Here is an 18,350-nt window from a genome sequence, read left to right as displayed (position 1 = left end):
AGATCAATAAAGTTGAATTAATTACTTATATTGATCCCTGTCACAGTTTCCAACCAGCTATCCACTAGCAGTTGCATGCAGGATCTCTCATTTACTTAGCTGTCTGTAAGATTTTTTTTTTATTTGATGACATGTCCGGTCTACCTGATAACTATCTACTCTCCACACAGAGCTGAAGCAGCACCAACTATTTAATGCACTGACAAATGCACTTTTAGAGACACTGCTAAGAAATGTAACTTTTATTGATAAATGTATTTATGGCAGTCAAAACACTTTAAAACCTAAATAAACCTTTCAAATATGATCCATAAGACAATGCTTGGTTTGCAATTAGTCAAAATGCAATCTTTGTTCTTTAAACTTGAATTTTGTGACGGAACTTCTGTTGTACTTCTATGAAGACATTTTTGTATTCATGCTTTTATGGCTGCTGAAAAACACTTAATTTTAAACCTTCATCAGTCTGCTTTCTCTGTGTCCTATGTACAAGGGTTGATAGATATCGACTGGTAGGGATTAAGATACGGACACTTTTATTTGTATTTATTTGTTCATAGCTTCCAAAAACAGTCATAACTTGCCTATGTGGTGCATAGCGACAGAAAATATTGGTTTTTGAATCTTAATCTTTCTGAAAACTTGATATACCTTTAGCCCCTCTAGCTGTTCAATATCTATGAAACACTCATATACTGACAGTTAATATATCCATGAGGATTACAATCCCAAAATGTAGGAATTAAAGATGTCAGATGTGTTTTCTGATCTTGCCTTCTGCCCACACAGTCTCAAGTTCACTTTTTTGTGGACTCCTTTCCTTCCACAGCCCTGACCCAGGCTCCCTTCCCAGCAGCCTCCTTTGGGCCAACTTGGATCAAGTTAAAGGAGGGAGAGTTTATCCTTGCCACTTTAACACACACCAACACACACACTCGCCCACTATAACATCCTCTAACACACACACCATGTCTTCCCCTTTGCCATCAGCCTAACCATCCCCACCATTTGCTCTGTGCTTTGGCTAATTAACTAAAAAACAAGCAGAGATTTTTATATAATTCAGCAGTAAGAAGAGCCATGTCTTGATTCCGAAACACCCAGAGAGAAACACAGTGACTGGAGCCAAAAACCACCAAGAGAGAGATGGGGAAATCTAAAATCTTGTCTCCATAACAGAAACTTTCAGAGAAAAAAAGAGCTAGAAACTAACGCTATTAAATAGTTCCTATACTTTTCTTTTTCTAAGGTTTCATTCTAATGGAAGACACTGGCCAAGTAGTTGTAGAGGAGGACAGAAGCAGCATGGCTGTGGAAAAGCTTGCAGGATGAGAAATAATGGAGTGAAATATAGAGGCACGATTGTGATGGTTTTGACAGGCAGGTGGCAGGTGAGAGAGGTGTAAGATGAAAGCCAGAAAGAAATCCAGAAAAAGACTGAAAGATGCGGAACGGATCAGTGACCAAATGGTTTTGCTGAGTGCCCCAATCGGTACTAAAATCTCCTCGGTCCACTCTCCTTAATGCCTGAATTGAGCAATATATATTTGAAGGCTTAACCAGTTGCAACAGTCTACAGTGAAGAAAATACTGAAAATAAAACAACAAAAGAAACATATTGTTCTGCTTTCATCTTAATAATGCATCCACTGCTAGTCCTGCAATCCTGCCTAGACTAAAAAGGATTGCAAACAAGGTTCGGTTATTACATATCTTCTTAAAAGCACAACAACATCAAATCCCTGAGATTCTATCACCAGTGGATTTACACAGAATCTTTTATTTATTAGGATAGTGTGTTTGTCTGGGCGTCAGTGGAGCTTACTAAAGGGGTCACCAATCTAGCTGGGTTGTATGATGTGTGTGTGTGTGTGTATGTCTTCTCCTTCTCATTATGCCTCACTTTTCAAATAAATTCAATGCTTGTATGAATTAATGCATAACAAGCTCTGCTAGAGATATTAAAAAATCATAAAAACTAATCCGTCCTCCACACACCAGCGCAGGCCAGGGTCCTCACACTGATCTGACCCTAAGCCTTCACCGCCATCTGCGCCATGAGTTAGATATTACATGTCGCTTGGATTACATTTTAATATCTCATTACTCAAATATAGTCCTGTTTTATGTTTCCCTCAGGTAAGATACTATTGTTGCTATTACTCATTAGAAATGGAAACTCAAGGCCTGTAGATTAATTACAAAAATGAGCTTTGTACAAACTCTGCTCATGGAAAAAGGGTAAAGAAGTCATATTGTCACCTTTCTGATCATGTCAAGTAAACAAGATGCAGTGTCTGTCAAAACTTTCTACAACCATAGTAGATTTTCATGGGGTTCTTGCTCGGCCCACAAACACCAATGGATTCTCTCCCCGGATTTTATTCAACCAACCAACCGACACAGATTTTTATTTCGCTCATTTAACTTAATAGTTTGAGCTCAGTCAGATTAGATTAGGGTGTGTCTGTAAACAGCAAATTTTCAATGTTACCAAAGTTTCCCAATAGTATTTAAATGTGGGACTTTGACTGAGCATGATATCAACACATGAACATGCATTGATTCAATCTGATTTGACGTTGCAGCTCTGGCTTTAATGAGCACCCATTGTTGCAAATATGCAACAATCTCTGTGTATTACTTGCAAAGCCAAAATAGCATGTGCATTGCCAGTTTTACACATTCAGTGTGGACCTAAGAACCTTTGGCATGCTCTTTTTTCTGTTCTGTCTGGTCCCAAACAGTGTATGTTATTATTGACCGTTACAAATGTTGTTACAAATTTGTAATATACCTACATTTATTTTTATTTTTTAAATAAATAGTAAGTTTGAAATTTTCAATTTGGCAACTACTTAAAGGCAAAAAAATGTTTTTTTTATTTTTTTAAATATTTGTTTAAATGTGCATAAATTCATTTGACAAGGGGTTAAAGTTGTTGCCTTGTTGCAACTAAGAACTTTTGTCTTTTGTATTTTTCCATTGATTTTTTTCCCCCTGTGCTGATGAAGGTTCTCAGTCATCCAGGTCAAAGTCATTCCGTAAAAATTCAAAAAATATCCACTGGACTTGGTTTTCAAGATTTGAAGACGTTTCGCCACCTCTCCAGGAAGCTTTCTCAATTCAAATGTCTGGATCCGCAGTGAGTTTGAGTCTTATATAGACAACGCCTTGTATCGCTTGGAAACATGCAATGGTAACCGATGAATGGGTCGTTAGTTCCATCGTTAGCCTGTAATATCTGAACCTGTCTATGATTCTAGGGGTCGGTCAGATATTACAGGCTAACGATGGAACTAACGACCCATTCATCGGTTACCATTGCATGTTTCCAAGCGATACAAGGCGTTGTCTATATAAGACTCAAACTCACTGCGGATCCAGACATTTGAATTGAGAAAGCTTCCTGGAGAGGTGGCGAAACGTCTTCAAATCTTGAAAACCAAGTCCAGTGGATATTTTTTGAATTTTTACGGAATTTTTTCCCCCTCTTTTTTTGCCAGGATTGCAAAGTGTAAGTTTGATCTTCTCATCAATTCTTACCAGCATCTTGTCCTTAAGAGGGATATCAGTCATTACATAATGCTGCTACCACCATGTTTCGATGTCGTGATGGTGTATTCAGGGTCATAAGTGTTAGTTTGCTAACTGGTCAAATATAAAGTTTTAAAATATCAGATCACCATCTAAATCTAGACATGATTTTGGGTAGCTGCAAGGTGGCTACCACTATTACATTTGGAAACAACTTACTTTCAGGTCTCTGCCAAGACACACACACAAAAAAAGACCCTTTACTGGAACTATTTACTTAAAAATGTAGGTGAATTGGGAAAATCACTGTTTTTTTTTAAGTCACTCTTCCTAAAGCACTTCTTTGTTGTATGCCCTGAGGCTGGAGGTTAAAGCTGCTTCTTTTAATGAACATTTGTATTGATCAAGATCTGAAAACCTGGTGTTAAACCAAAAATATACATCCTGACTTGGACATCAGACAACAAGAAATTTAGAATGTGACTCAATGTAAATCCTGTAAAGGTTAGTAAAGAAAATTCTTATCTGCTAAGATATCTTAACAATCTGATTTCACTATACTATATAAACAGAGTAAACAAAAATTTCCTGTCAGATACAAATTCTCTTAAAGGTTCCAATATTTCAACTACTACAATTAATACAAATAGTCAAAACTTTTAAATAATTTAAATAAAACTCTATTACAATGTACTAAAAGAAAATTGATGCATGTTACTAGATATGAAGTCATTTTAAACTTGATAGAAAATTAGGAAATTGCAAGATTATTCACCATTAAGCATCAAGGCACAAAGCCCTTACCTTTATCTGATATTTAATAAAATCAGGGTGAATAAAACAACATATTTGAATGCATTTACAAACCAAAGGAATAAGGAGAGACCGCTCACATGTTCTTCATTTGAGTTGGCATGAGTCTGAGCTAGTTGTTGTTGCTGGTTTAATGGCCCTAATGATGGTAGAACATTAGAAAAATGTTTATCTTGTTCATTAAAAAATATATATATATTTTTTAGCATAATCATTAACGACATAAAAAGATTTGTTTCTTTTTATGCTTATGATGGAAACACTTATTCAAAAAGTGATTGTATGTATCAGTAAAAGTGCATACACATTGGTATCTAATAGTGTATAACTGTTCAGTTGAATGCATGAGCTGATGTTGAAGTATAATGTATGCTTCTCGCATCAGCAAACACAGGGCCACACCGGTAGATCAAATAGCTTTAGCCTGAAACACAGTGTGCCTATCCTCCCTCGGGAAGCCTAGACTTTGCAACACATGGACCATCGGCAGTACTGTTACTCCTCAACTGGTTGGCCCCTCTGAGAGCCGAGAGACTCATCAAGCATGTATGAAACAGACATGGTGCCCATCATCAACAGCCAACTGTCCCCTCTGATGTGATCTATTTCCACAGCTCAACTGTGCTCCTTACAGCAAGGAAAAAGAGAGAGGCGGAGGGTGGGGGGTGTTGTGGGGGGGTTTACACCATGCCACATCAGACAGATGACTGGGGACCTCTCAAAGTGGAGCAACAAGAGTAAATAGGGCTGACCACTTTACCCATAACACCCCATTGCTGCTTTATTTTATTAAATAATGCAAAAGAGGACAAAAACAAAACTCTTTAAGAAAATTGGGCAAAACGAGCAGCAGAGACTTGCTAAAAAAAATCTAATTAAGTAGAACTGGGAGTGCATTGACAATCTAAATGGGGGGAGGCACCCAAGTCAGCACAACATAAAAAGTACAATAAGTTCAGAGAACACACACTTTTAATGGACCCCAGCAGAGGCCGACCGGTTGTGCTAACACACCATGTGATGAAGGCCGGTGAGAGGGCGGGGACACAGAGAGTGAGCCAAACACAAGCTGAGAGCTGAAACTAGAGAAGAAGAAAATTTTAAATTTTCGTATGTTCTGGCGTTATTTGGAAAGATTGCACCAGGGGACTGCGGTGCTATGGGTTTCGGACTGCTTCAACTGGATAATTTGTAGAAGAAATGCTGCAAGTGAGTAGAACTTGGGCACGAGAGTTGACCAAAGTGTCAATGTCGATGTGAGGCATCTCTACTCTTCCAACCTAAACATGTCTAATTCTTTTCCAGTCAAAGAACAGTAATCAGACACCCATCAAGTAAATGCTTCTGCCCAGACTTTGTGTTGAGAATAACTAGCGCGACCCCCTAAGATGGGCCTGAGTGAACAAAATGATGCTATTCGCCGCAGGAACAACAAAGTTCTTGATTCTGGAGGAGTATAACAGCCTCTAGGGTGTTGAGCTGGAGAAGTCCTTTGGTGACAGATTGCTGCCTACTGGGCACACAAAGGAGCGTTATCACAGGTACTCGCAAACACCAGCTGTTAGACTTAATAAGCACTGCTTTCAACAAATTAAACTATAAGTGTTAGTTACCCTTATTATGTGCGTGGATTTTCCTTGTGTTCTTTTTGCACTAATATCCATACACATATTTTGCTCAAAATCGTATTTTCTTAAACTATAGTATTCTTTTCCTTATGTTGTTCCTTCTAGACTTGCCCTTACTATGCTATTTCTGAATCTTACTTAGAATATTTCACCTTTGTTGAAATCTGAATGCTTTCATTTTACCTTTACCTGGCTTTTGGTAACACATGAATTTCTCCACTTGTGACAGGGAATCATATTTCTATTCTACTCAGTAGCATTCATCTTAGTAGTCAGCTAAATAATGTCTATGGTTAATGTCATTCTAACAGTTCATTTATAAACATAAAATTTCATCAGTTAAACTAAGGAGTAATGTGTTAAGTGCTTTATTTCTATGTTGCAACAATTCTTGGCAATAAATGTAACTTAGACCTTAGAATAGCATGCTTTCTGTATTTCCCTTTAGATGGTGCCCTGTTTGTAAGGCAAATACACTCAACAGCAAAGTTGAAAATAAAGTTTCCTCCCAGAAAAACTTGCCAAGTTTCATATTTTTTGATGACATCGGTGGAATTTTCTTGACTGACATACAGAACAATGAACATCATTTTTTTAGAAAGTACTTATCCTTCTTCGAACCATAATGAACTGTTGCATTGCTCTAAAGTATTTCTATGTGAATGAAGTTCCAAAACAAAGGGAATCCCAGTGCACTGCTACTTTCATATATATATATATATATATATATATATATATATATATATATATATATATATATATATATATATACTGTATATAAAGCAAGACCCTTAACCCCACACTGCTCCCCGTGCGTCACACAATGGCAGCCCACTGCTCCCCCATGGGATACATTTTTTTACATAATTAAGAAATAATTTAGGAAAAATGTACTTTATAAGTTGATCTCCTTAAAATTAACATTAGTTCCAAACCAGTAAAATGATAACCTGTTCCCCTTTGGCCTTCTGCTCGGCATATGGCCTTTTTTAATGATTGATTTTTGATCTTGTCTCTACGGAGCAGCAAAACACCAAGCTCCAGCATTATGCTTCCCTCCCTGGTTTCATAAGTATTTGATAATGCTCTGACAACTATGTTGTTCACGACAACAGAAGACAACAGGATCCTACTTCAAGCATTTTCTAATTTTTTTCTAACAGCTCGGAACGCATTTATGAATCTGTTCAGAGGTGATTTATGTCATTCCCAATACAGCGCATACTTTCTTGCCAGTGTCATATTTTATTACAAACACGTTAGAAGCATCTATTTTCTTTGCCAGTGGTAGAGTCTTCTCTGCACTTTTCTATTCAGTCTCCAGCAGCTCCTCTATGGGAGCAATTTTCCCCAAGTTAACATTTAGCAGTAACTCATATACAGCATCACCATGAAAATGCATTTGCCCCCCAACAAATTTGTTCTGCTTTCCTTTTTGTTGCAGATCATTAAACAAATTATAAAATCAGGCAAAAAACAAACTTAAAACACAAAAAGCAGTTTTTAAATGATAACTTTCCCTTATTAAGTGAAGAAACCTATCAAAACCAATGAAAGATAAGAAAATCATTGAAGTACAGTATAATAAGAATGTAAAAAAAAAAAAATTATTTAAATTCTAGGATTGTAAAAGAGTTTCCTGGTGAAAAAATTTAATAGGACTACAATTCAATTTAAAGTTTTACTTACCAGACTGTACACAACCCCCCTTTAGGTAAAATAATCCTGAAATAAAAATATGTTAACACAAAACTGATTGTGATAAAAAGCAAGAATATTCCTAATTTCAGCTTTAAAAAATGCAAAATTGAGTAAATGAATATATAATTGTAATAGAGTTTGGTCAAATAAAATGACAACAATGCCATAATTAACTAAGGAAGAGGGCAGCTTCAATCTGTCACTTATTATTTTTTATGTAAAGATTAAAGACCATTTTCACAAGATGAAATGCAATTTTGTCCCTTAAAACAGAGGTGCGCCGATACTGGAAGTATTTCTGGTTTGTTTCTTTAGAATAGACCAGATGCTCTCTGAAAATATTTTTTGTAATAATGGTAACCTTTGTCACTTCAGTAGCTGTTTCTTACACAGTCTCCTTCTTGCCATTTGGTTGCCTGTTAAAATCATCTAAATGATGCACTAATGCACCCAGGTACCATTACAGAAGCAGGCCGTTTATTTCAGGGTTGGGAGACAAAGTAAAGGGAACATTTTCTTAGGATAAAATGTTGTGTGAGATTCTGTTTTAACGGGGTTATCATCTTCCCGTTAGCTTGTGTTTGTCATTTGAAGTTTAAGGTCCTCTCTGAATCGAGACGTTTTCATTAGAAATAAGGTATAATCAAGTCTTTTTCACATGCATGACTTGAAAATCACTACTCTGTGCAACAACAAGACTCTTCACTCTACAATTCAGGTGTCTGAAAGGGCTTTTTTCTTCCCCTATTGATAAAATATCTACAGAGTTATCAATGGTCATTCAGCCTTTCTTTCTGGATATTCATGTTTCTGAGTTCGTCATTAAACATCTTTGCCAGAACATCACAACTTGTTCAAAAAACTTAAGAAATTAGATATATCTAAGATTTAATTTGTTTGGACACAATTTAAACCATTAACTATATAATATAGTATATAAAACCTACCAGGAATAAAAAGAAATAAAAAATGAGTTTCATGTGAATTTAATATGAATTCTGACAAAAAAAGAACTTTTACCTTTTAATGCTTTAAATGTCAGATTTAACATTTATGTAAACCATATTTTTGTTTAGGCCTCATTATATCCAATTTGGGCATAAAGATGATTTCTAAATAAAACAAAATGGTGTGTTTAAAGACATTGACTTTCTTTTTTTTTTTTAAACAGTGGGTACAGCTAAAAAAGATTGAGTATTTCAGTACTAACTAAAAAAAAAACGAAATAGAAACCTAAAGCTACAGTGTGTAATAATTACAGGGATATACAGTCAGAAATGTAATATATTATACATAACTATGTTATTTATCATCATCTACGAGCTCAGCCTCTTAACCTTAATATTTGCGTTGCCTTAGAATTCGTTATTTATAATTACATAGGAGCGGGTCTCGCAGCCATGGAGGCAGACATCTTTGCGCTACGGCAGCGCAGAGCCAACAAACTAGCGATTGCGAGATCGCCCATTACGCTCGAAAGTAACTACAGAAGTTGAGAGAGATGAACTGAGACGGTACTGAAATCTATACCCTACACAGACTAATGAAATACTATCTGTAAAATTATCTATGTAAACAAACCTCATCACATGAGAAGGTAGGTGATACGACGTTGTGGAAGACATTTTGTCCCGTAACGCCTGCCGCACTGTTGGGGGGGAGAAGCGGTGGGGGGGAGATGTTCATGTTGCTGCGGTCTGCAGTCTGGACGTTAGATGTCGCTGAAAATTGCACACTGTAGCTTTAAGCAATGTTCGAAAACCAATTTTATAAAGGTAAATGATAAAAAAAAGAGAAAAACATGATATTATACGAACTTTTAAATGTTAATTTTAAAAAAACTATTAACCGTTTTCCTGCTGCACCAGTGTTGATTGGATGGACCAAACCACTATCTATGTCAATAATTTAAGACTTTTAAAACAACATTCCTTATTTTTATCTGGCGTACATCTGTTTTTTAACATCTCAGTCTGGAAGCATATTACCGGTATCATTAAATTGCAGCATAAAAAAGAATTTGAATTTTGAGTATTTTAATTAATCTTTCTTGTTTTAAATATTTGTGAGTTGATGTACGTAGTTTCTCCCTTCCTTTTTTGACTATTTTGTGTTTACAAAAAAAAAAAGAAATGGATCCAAAGTAAAGCAATATTGCCTCTGATCTCACATCCAGAAAGCAGCAAAGGCAGACTGGTTTTGACGGGTCAGTAGGCCTAAATTGGAACAAAAGTTCCAATCTAGATCTTGATTTAAAAATGTTTAGTGACCTGACCCTAAACCAGCTTCCAACACAACTTCAACTCTTCTGTTATGGTTGAAGAAGTTGGATATATCTGTATTTAAACCCGATTCATGTGCTTCAGAATAGCTGGATAGAAGCTGAAAACATTCATCTAACTTATATTTTCTGTCCTTTTCCTCATCAGAAGTGTACATACTTGGCATTTCTTTAAAAAACACAATGGTTTATATCTTTTCAGTTGAATAAAACAAGGTATAATAGAAAGAGGATGATGGCGATGAATGTGCTCTGAACTGTTAGGCTGTAAGCTTCTTATGCAGGAAAAGTAAGAGAAAATGTACGACTGCTTAATTTGTGTGTGTGTGTGGGGGTGGGGGGTTTACCACTTGTATGGCATCTAACAAATTAACTGATTGCCAGAATACTAATATTCAACCCATGTAAAGTTGACATTAAACTATGTGCTCTCTTTAAGAAAATGGTACTGTTGAGTATGTCTAAAAGTACTGAAGTGACCAAATTAACACATTAAGGGGCACTTCATGCTGGGGCAAAAAATAATAATTAAAAATTTCATATGGTTAACACAAATAGAACGTAATTTATTGAGATGATATAATCACAAGTATAAAACATAACGTTTTATGTTACGTTTGTTTTTTTTGTAATCCCTTTGACTTTATTTTCATAGTAAGTAGACTTACCCACATAAAGCACTACACTAATAAACAGTTTGCTACAGCCACTTACTAAAGCTACTTAATTCGACCAGAGCTTTAAAGAAATAGCCCTCTGACTTGTGACTTTGTCTAACAACCTTTAGGTACCTTAAGTGTGGCGTCGGATGCAGGAGTTTGCCCTGCCACTGGAGGGCTTTGGTTTCATGGCCCAGCCCCAGCTTTCAGTGTCCTTGTGTCCTTGGGCAAGGCACTTCAACCGATCGTCTACTGATGGTGGTCAGGGAACCTTGTGGCACCAGTGTATGGCAGCCTCACTTCTGTCATTAAGTGCCAGGGAAGCTGTGGCTATACTGTAGCTCACCACCATCTGTGTGTGAATGACTGAATGTAGAGTAAAGCGCTCTGGTCAAGTTTCCTGACTTGAAGAAAAAAAAAGCACTACATAATTACAGGCCATTTACCATTTACCTGATATATTACGTAGAGTACATTGGCAGAATGGGTCTTTTACTGTAGTTTACTGATAGGCACCAATATACTGCCATATTCTAAAGGGGAAACCTCGGTAACTTGTATTCATTTAGTCAATAAACCTTTTAAAGTCACCAATTTAGCTAAAACAGCACAATGTTTAGTAAGATTTTGGCATTTTTATACTTATGTATAAATAGAGTTGGAAAAGTGGAACACATTACAATGAATTCAAAATAAATGTATATATTTAGTTAATATTTAAGCATATCATGAATAATTCCTGCCTATTCTCTATATTTTAATATTGGAAAGCTGACAGGTTAATGGTAGGTGGGGAAATTGGGTAACCCTTATAATTTGTTGCAAACTGTTCTATCAAAGTAGAAATAGCTTGAAATAGGTCAAAGAGGGACACAGCAGTAAAAAAAGCATGCAGATTTTTTCTTTAAGATATAAAATAATATAAAAAAAATGAAAATGTGTTTCTTATATTATGTAAGATATTGAGTGAATATAGAGTTGTTGTTGGTGTGTTTATAGGACAAAACCAGTTAGGTTCTTTAAAAAATGTGTTTTATTATATATTTTTGCTAATAAATGATGAAAGGGAAAATTGGTACACTCTAGGGCTGCAACTAACGATTATTTTAAAAATCGATGAATCGGACGATTATTTTTTCGATTAATCGATGAATCGGACAAAAAATATTTTTTATATTAACCTCTTTATTCCAAAATAAACATTTTAGACAGAACAAACAAGCACACAAGTACAGGTTGCTCATTAACTGTACTGGTGCAATATGAAAAATAAATGTTTGTGTTAAAACTACGCAAACTTACATGAGAAATGTAGCTGTACATCCACAAAATATAGGCTACTTTGTTTCATAAAGCGCAAAAAAAGACATTTTTGTTTTTAAAGCCCCTAAGGGGTTCAAACAATAGGCCCCCCATTTCAACAAATGACTTTTTTTAGACTAGAAGAGTTCTGCCTTAAGACAGGAAAGTATAGCAGTTAAAGTTGCTACTTGAGAAAATACTGAACCATAGCGATTAAAATAGCCCTGTGATTCAAATTATAAATTGTATTTGGAATAAAAATGAGAGAACTAGGGGTGTTAAAAAAACATCCTCCAAAGACAGATATTTACATGGGAATGTGGCAGATAATTAATTGACGTATTACTGATCTTGCTGGATTTTATTCTGCTTTACTTCCATAAATTGCAGGATCTTCTTTACTTTATCTTTGCCAGAAGATTTAAACTTTAAAAGCCTTGCCCTCATAATTTGCAAGTTAATTTATTTATAAAGTAAATGTAAACGCTGCTTAAGCTAATTCAAATGAAATTAAAAGTAAAATAAGTAGCCAACCTTATCACTGTCTGTAACCTACTAACACGGTAAGGAAAGCATCAGATGAGCTACCTGAGAAACTAACGTAACGTTTCCCCACTTTAAAACCAAACAAACATGGTGGTTCCGTGCCATGTTAATTTCTTTTGAAAAAAGTTGCATGTTATCACTTTTTTCGCTTTACAAAGCGCAGGCTATTTTAATTATTGTGATCAATTTGCGCCGTCAATCCCAGCGCATGCACGCTTCATTTGCAGTCTGGACGCAGAGGCTCTGACTGCAGCGCCAAGAGGGACTCCTGCGGGAGCGGGGGGAGGCGCCCCACGGCAGAGTAGGAACGATACATGCTTTCACGTAAGAGTCTCCAAAAGCCGCCAGTGACACCGAAAAAAGTCGCCAGATTTGACGCTAGTCGCTTTTTTGAAAAATAGTCGCTGGAGGGGTCTGAAAAGTCGCTGAGTTGGCAACACTGCACCTGCGGCGCTGACTCGCTCTGCCATATTTTTTTTTCTTCCTCTTTCAGTCAAGAGGCAGCGATGACGGCGCGGCGGATGACGCAATAATCGCGCGACACAACTAATCGATGATGAAATTCGTTGCCAACGCTTTTAAAAGTCGATTTTTATCGATTTTATTGATTCGTTGTTGCAGCCCTAGTACACTCCAATCTCTGCATTAGGGATTGGTGTATCTCTAATTTCTATTCTGATGGGAGTGGTATCTCTCGTGTTAAGAACAGTATTATTAATCCTTAGGAATCCTATAAAGGATTTGTTGAGTAAAACATAAATGATATGCAATGGTCTTTGCATTCACCGTATCCAGCAGAGATTATTGGTGGTTGTTTTATAAACTTCCCCTCCATTCAACTTAAACTCCCACTATTTCATCCTTCTTATAGAAACTGTTATTGTTGGAGTTGCATTAAATCTGTTTTGGGAGCATGAATGTCTCATATTCTGCTATATGTTTAGAATTATGTTCAACTAAAATTATATGCCTTTTTCATGTAAAATGTATTTATTGAAGAATCTCTCCTGTAAGGACTACACAAATATTGGACATTAACCACATAAATAAATGTAATGATTAATTTCATAAACAACGGCAGATCAAAAATAGGGCATAAGCTGTCGAAAAGGAAGTAAAGAAGTTAAATAAAATGAATTGTTGCTTAATCCCGAGCTATTCATGCCAGAATTTATTAAAATACTGAATGAGTCCATGTCGGGGTTTTTTTTAGGTTAAAGGAGCATTTGATCTCTAGGAGCAATTTCAGAGACAACAGATATGGCAGTAATGTGATTGCTTCTGTCATCATGATTCAACAGATTACACATCTAATCAGTAAAAAGAGAATATAATTTGCACAGATTACAGAGCAGTGGTGGCTCATGTTTGCTGAAGTTGGGATGTTTTGACTGTCGAAACGGATGGATGGATGGATGGATGGATGAATGGCTGGATGGATGGATGGATGGATGGATGGATGGATGGATGGATGGATGGATGGATGGATGGATGGATGGATGGATGGATGGATGGATGGATGGAAAGACAAATAGGGTGGAAGTCACCAACCACCTGCAGTAATCCATGATGTAAAAATATCTGATCCCGCTGTTTACGGGGACAATAGGATCATCACATGTGGGATAGAATATATCTTGGGTGCAGCCCTCTTTCACATTTAAAGACGACACAAAGATACTGTTGAACTGCAAAGCTATGCAGAATACATAAACTATGAAGCAAAGGAAGAGAGGGGATGCACAATGAAATTACAGTGACTCAGTTGCCGTAATGTCTCTGGGGTATATGGATAGTTGTTTTATGGGGGGAGATAAGAGGATTTCGTCAGTTTGAGTTGCTGGCTAATGCTATTGTTTCTCCTGGGAGCATAAAGGAGCAAAGATGCTTTTCACACATCTTTTCTAATTTTTCAGGGCATGTGCATGGAAACAACCGTGTCATTAATTTCTTTAATAAAATGTAAGGAACTCTCTAAACGTATTAAAATTGTATACTTTTTTGAATTACAGTGGAGAGTTTGGTAAATTCAGAACAATGTTAACACCTTTTTCTTGCAAAGACCCACCTACAAGTATATCTCAGAGGTTTTTTTGAACAATCAGTTAGGGTTGGTTCAGTTTAAAGACACTGATAAATTTAGGTCACCTCCAAACTGTTTTTAATATTTTTGAAGCTGCATTAAATTTTTTCACTGCATGCTTTATCATCTCACTTTTTGTCCTCCTAGCTAAATGTGCTTCCAAGGATGCAAGTTATAGTGCAATCTCGAGTACACTACTGATACACCACTGAGGTGTTTTTTAAGCAACACAAAGACTGTAAAGCTTAAATGTTATAGCCGAATACAGAATCTGTAGCATAGAAGTTCTCATCTGCAGGAGACACTATTTACATTTAATCCTTAAAAAAATGCTTAAATCTGACTTTGACAAAACAAGAAAACCCTTCATCTGCTGATGTGTGAATAGCTAGTTGTGTTTAAAAACACACACACACACACACCTACATACAGTACATACATACAGTATAAATACACATATACATGTGAAAAAGATATATAGATATATATATATATATAAAAATCTGGTACAATAGGTTTCTCTTATCTGCATTATACACTTCACATTTTCATTTGAATAAAGTGACATTAACCTATTAATCTAATTTGCTTTACACATCAGGCTCATTGAACCTTGAAGCAGCACATTTCAGTGATTTAGAATATCATTCAAATGTTGATTTATTTATGTAGGTATTACTAACATTTTTTAGTTATTACACACAGACTCATTTTTGCTGAAGGTTTGTTTTCAATATTTCTGATTAGATCAGACATCTCATCATTTGGCCAACACAATCATGAGGAGGAATGACCTACACGTAGTCACGGCAACAGTCAACGACATCCTTTATTATAATAGGACATCACTATATAAAAAAATGTTGAACAGTTTGGTCAAACAAATTAGAAAAAATAAAATTGTGTGGCAGGATAAAGAGCAGTAGAATACAGTGTCCAAGCATCACGGATAAATAAAGTATTTGGAGGATAGTAAAGAAAAGCACATTCAACATGGAGGGAGAATCACAAGGCATGTTCTCAGACTGGAGTCACAAAAGCCACCACACCCAGATGTGTTCAGGAAATGTGCTTCAGCTGAAACAAACCTCTCTTGAACCATATAAATACATCGAAAAGTGTAATCAGAGCAAATTAAGAATCAAACAAGACTTTTATTCATTATTTCAAACTAATTTTAGAATTAATTTTGTGTGAAAAAGTCTCAAAGCCTGGAAGAGGAGTTGAGATGCCCAGAATCCAAGCTACTTAAAGATTGACTCTCTGATTGACTGGGCCACAAATTATTTTCCAAAGTTCTAAATGTTGTCAAGTGTAATATGCAATTCAAGACACACCAATAAAGAGAAGTAACAAGAAAGTTATAGGAAAAAATGGGCTTCCTTTACATCTTAGCACGACCACAGGCTGATCATCTCCGTGCAACACCACACTAATGCAGCAATGTATGGAAAAAGGAACCCCAAGCAAGTACTGGGGGCAGATGGTCTACAACTTCTTCAATATGCTGTTCAGTTGGATAACATTTGTGCATCAAGCATCTTGTTTAGTGGTCTGGTGTAATTCAAAGTTGTCTAAACTTTGAATTTTCATCAGGTATATAATATTGAACATATCAAAAAATAAAGATCTAAATTATACTAGTCTGTGTGCTGGATTTTTGACTTTTCCTTTTCATTGAATTAGTGAACATTTTTAGAAAATCAAAATTTATTACAATGCCACTTAAACAGTATATAACATAATTCAAAGAAGAGTAGAGTGAAAAAACATTAAAGGTTTTCTCTTTTTTTTTACAGTAAAGTTTGGACTAAAGACTGTAAAGGTCTTAATCTGGAATGATAAGACAGTAGGGAAAAAAGTTTTATATAAAATTAGATATTAGGTAAAAGGCAATAGTCTGTGAAAGGCTGATTTTCATTCTTTGAGGGTAAAACAGACATGAGTGCAGGAGCTGTGCCTCAGCTCATCAGTTCAGATATTTTCTGATCTCCTATTTCTGTGGGTAAAGGAAAAAATATTATGGACAAAGTGAGTTTAAAAAGAAAACTTGGGTACATATAGAGTAAATCCACTCACGCCTAAGCACGAATGCACATAGCTTACACTGCTGCAGCTTCTCCAAACGCAGCTGAGCGCACCAACTATTTTCCACATAGCGATGGCAAGATAATAAACCAAGCCACGGGCATCTTCAACTTCTGAAGAAAATTTTAGAGGAAGTTGCTTGAAGGGCAAAAAGATAAATGGATAAGGAGGGCTGCTGAACTGGGAGTGAAAAGGAAGCGCTCAGGCAGCACAAATCTGCGCGCTTGGAAGCGGAGGCGCACATGCGCTTTTTTCTTTCCAATCAAGAGAAACATTAAAATGCAAAGAGCTTCAGAAATACAGATACGTCAGTTGTTTGATGTCTTAAAGGGTGGTATCATTATTATTTTTTTCTAATCAAGAGTAGATTTTATTGGGTTTTAAACCTTTTAAATCAGCATTGGAAGCATGCACCTGTGCAGTTTTCCAGCAGGTGATTTCCAAGAAATAAACACAAATCTTTTTCTCTTTTCATAAGTACAACTCACCTTCTGTAGGATCCACTGACAGAGGAGAATTGTGGTCCAACCGAGAACCTGCATGTCACCTTCCTAAGAGCGGACCACCCCGAAAAACTTCACGTCTCCTTAGCTGAACATAAAAAGGCACGCAGCTGAATCCCAGCAATCCCAGGAGCGGGAGCAGGTGACCGGGGGAAGTGTCAGGGAAGCAGGAACCACGCTGAAAGTGGCAAGTTCGATTTGCAAAGAGTCACAATTGTCTCCGTGGGCAAACTTTGAAGGTTGTTTTCAGTTTCTCGGCTTCGCCTCATGTGGCACATCCGCGGTGCTGGTCCCCGCTGCACATGCTGGATCGTCGGTGCGAAGTTTGCGCGGAGACCAAATCAGTGTGAGATCTGGCTCCTTGGGGGCTCAGGAGCGCTTCTCGTGTGCTGCTGGGACAATGAATGTTTGAATTGGAGAGATGCGATCTGTCGCGCAGAGGAGCTCTTTCTGTCTCTCCTGTACACTCCCTCTCCGTCCTGAAGGCGCACACCTGATTTTTTTCCTTACTGAAAAAAAAAACAAAAACAACTGCATGTGGAGCAATTTAGCCAGTCGATCTTGAACATTATGCCTGAACTCCCAGAAAACTAAGAAATAAAAATCAGGCTTATTTCCACATCTAAAAATCATGAAGCTTGTCAAATATAATTGAATAATCTCGTTAAATTGTCTGTTATGGTTATATCACCTTGATCATTTCAATACGTTCATTTACTGACAATAAATCATTTTTTTTTTTTTTTTTTTTTTCGTTATCAGAGACAAAGCAACTAAACCTACACAAGAGCAAAGGACCAAACTACCCTAATATCCTCCTGGGACCTCCACGTCAGCAGGGGGCCCCCCAAGAACGCATCATTTCTCACAGAATATTTTGATCAATACAATTGAAAGTTATTTTAAATTTACAATATAAGAAACCATTATAGTTTGACATGCATGATGGAAATCATAATCCACAGACACCCTTCACTGAGTCAGGACTGAAAAGCAAATAAAAATAATGTATGTAAATGATGGTCAAGGAAACTCATTTAGTCACATAGTTCATTTGACTGAGATCAGGATCCAACACAATTAAAACCTTTGGCAAAATATCATTTTAGTTTTCACATGGATTCAGCTAAATTGGTTAAAAGTATGCCAATGAGCCTGGTGTGTAAATCAAATTAGATTCATTGGTTAAAGTCACTTTATTCAAATGAA

At 36.5% G+C, this 18,350-nt stretch overlaps 1 protein-coding gene across 1 annotated transcript in view; it reads right to left on the bottom strand.

Moving 5' to 3' along the window:
- LOC119792792 (neurexophilin-2) overlaps positions 1–17,626 on the bottom strand; it is a 71,459-nt gene extending 53,833 nt beyond the window's left edge. Inside the window, exon 1 of the mRNA XM_038299621.1 lies at positions 17,127–17,626. Within this exon, the coding sequence (XP_038155549.1) occupies positions 17,127–17,180 (54 nt within the window). The 5' untranslated portion in view covers positions 17,181–17,626. The remainder of the gene's footprint in view (positions 1–17,126) is intronic.
- Positions 17,627–18,350: the final 724 nt, after the last annotated feature.

This window comes from Cyprinodon tularosa, unplaced genomic scaffold (assembly GCF_016077235.1).
Source record: "Cyprinodon tularosa strain WSP-4 unplaced genomic scaffold, ASM1607723v1 ctg10, whole genome shotgun sequence".
Taxonomy (NCBI): domain Eukaryota; kingdom Metazoa; phylum Chordata; class Actinopteri; order Cyprinodontiformes; family Cyprinodontidae; genus Cyprinodon; species Cyprinodon tularosa.
This window is presented reverse-complemented; position numbering and strand designations above follow the sequence as displayed.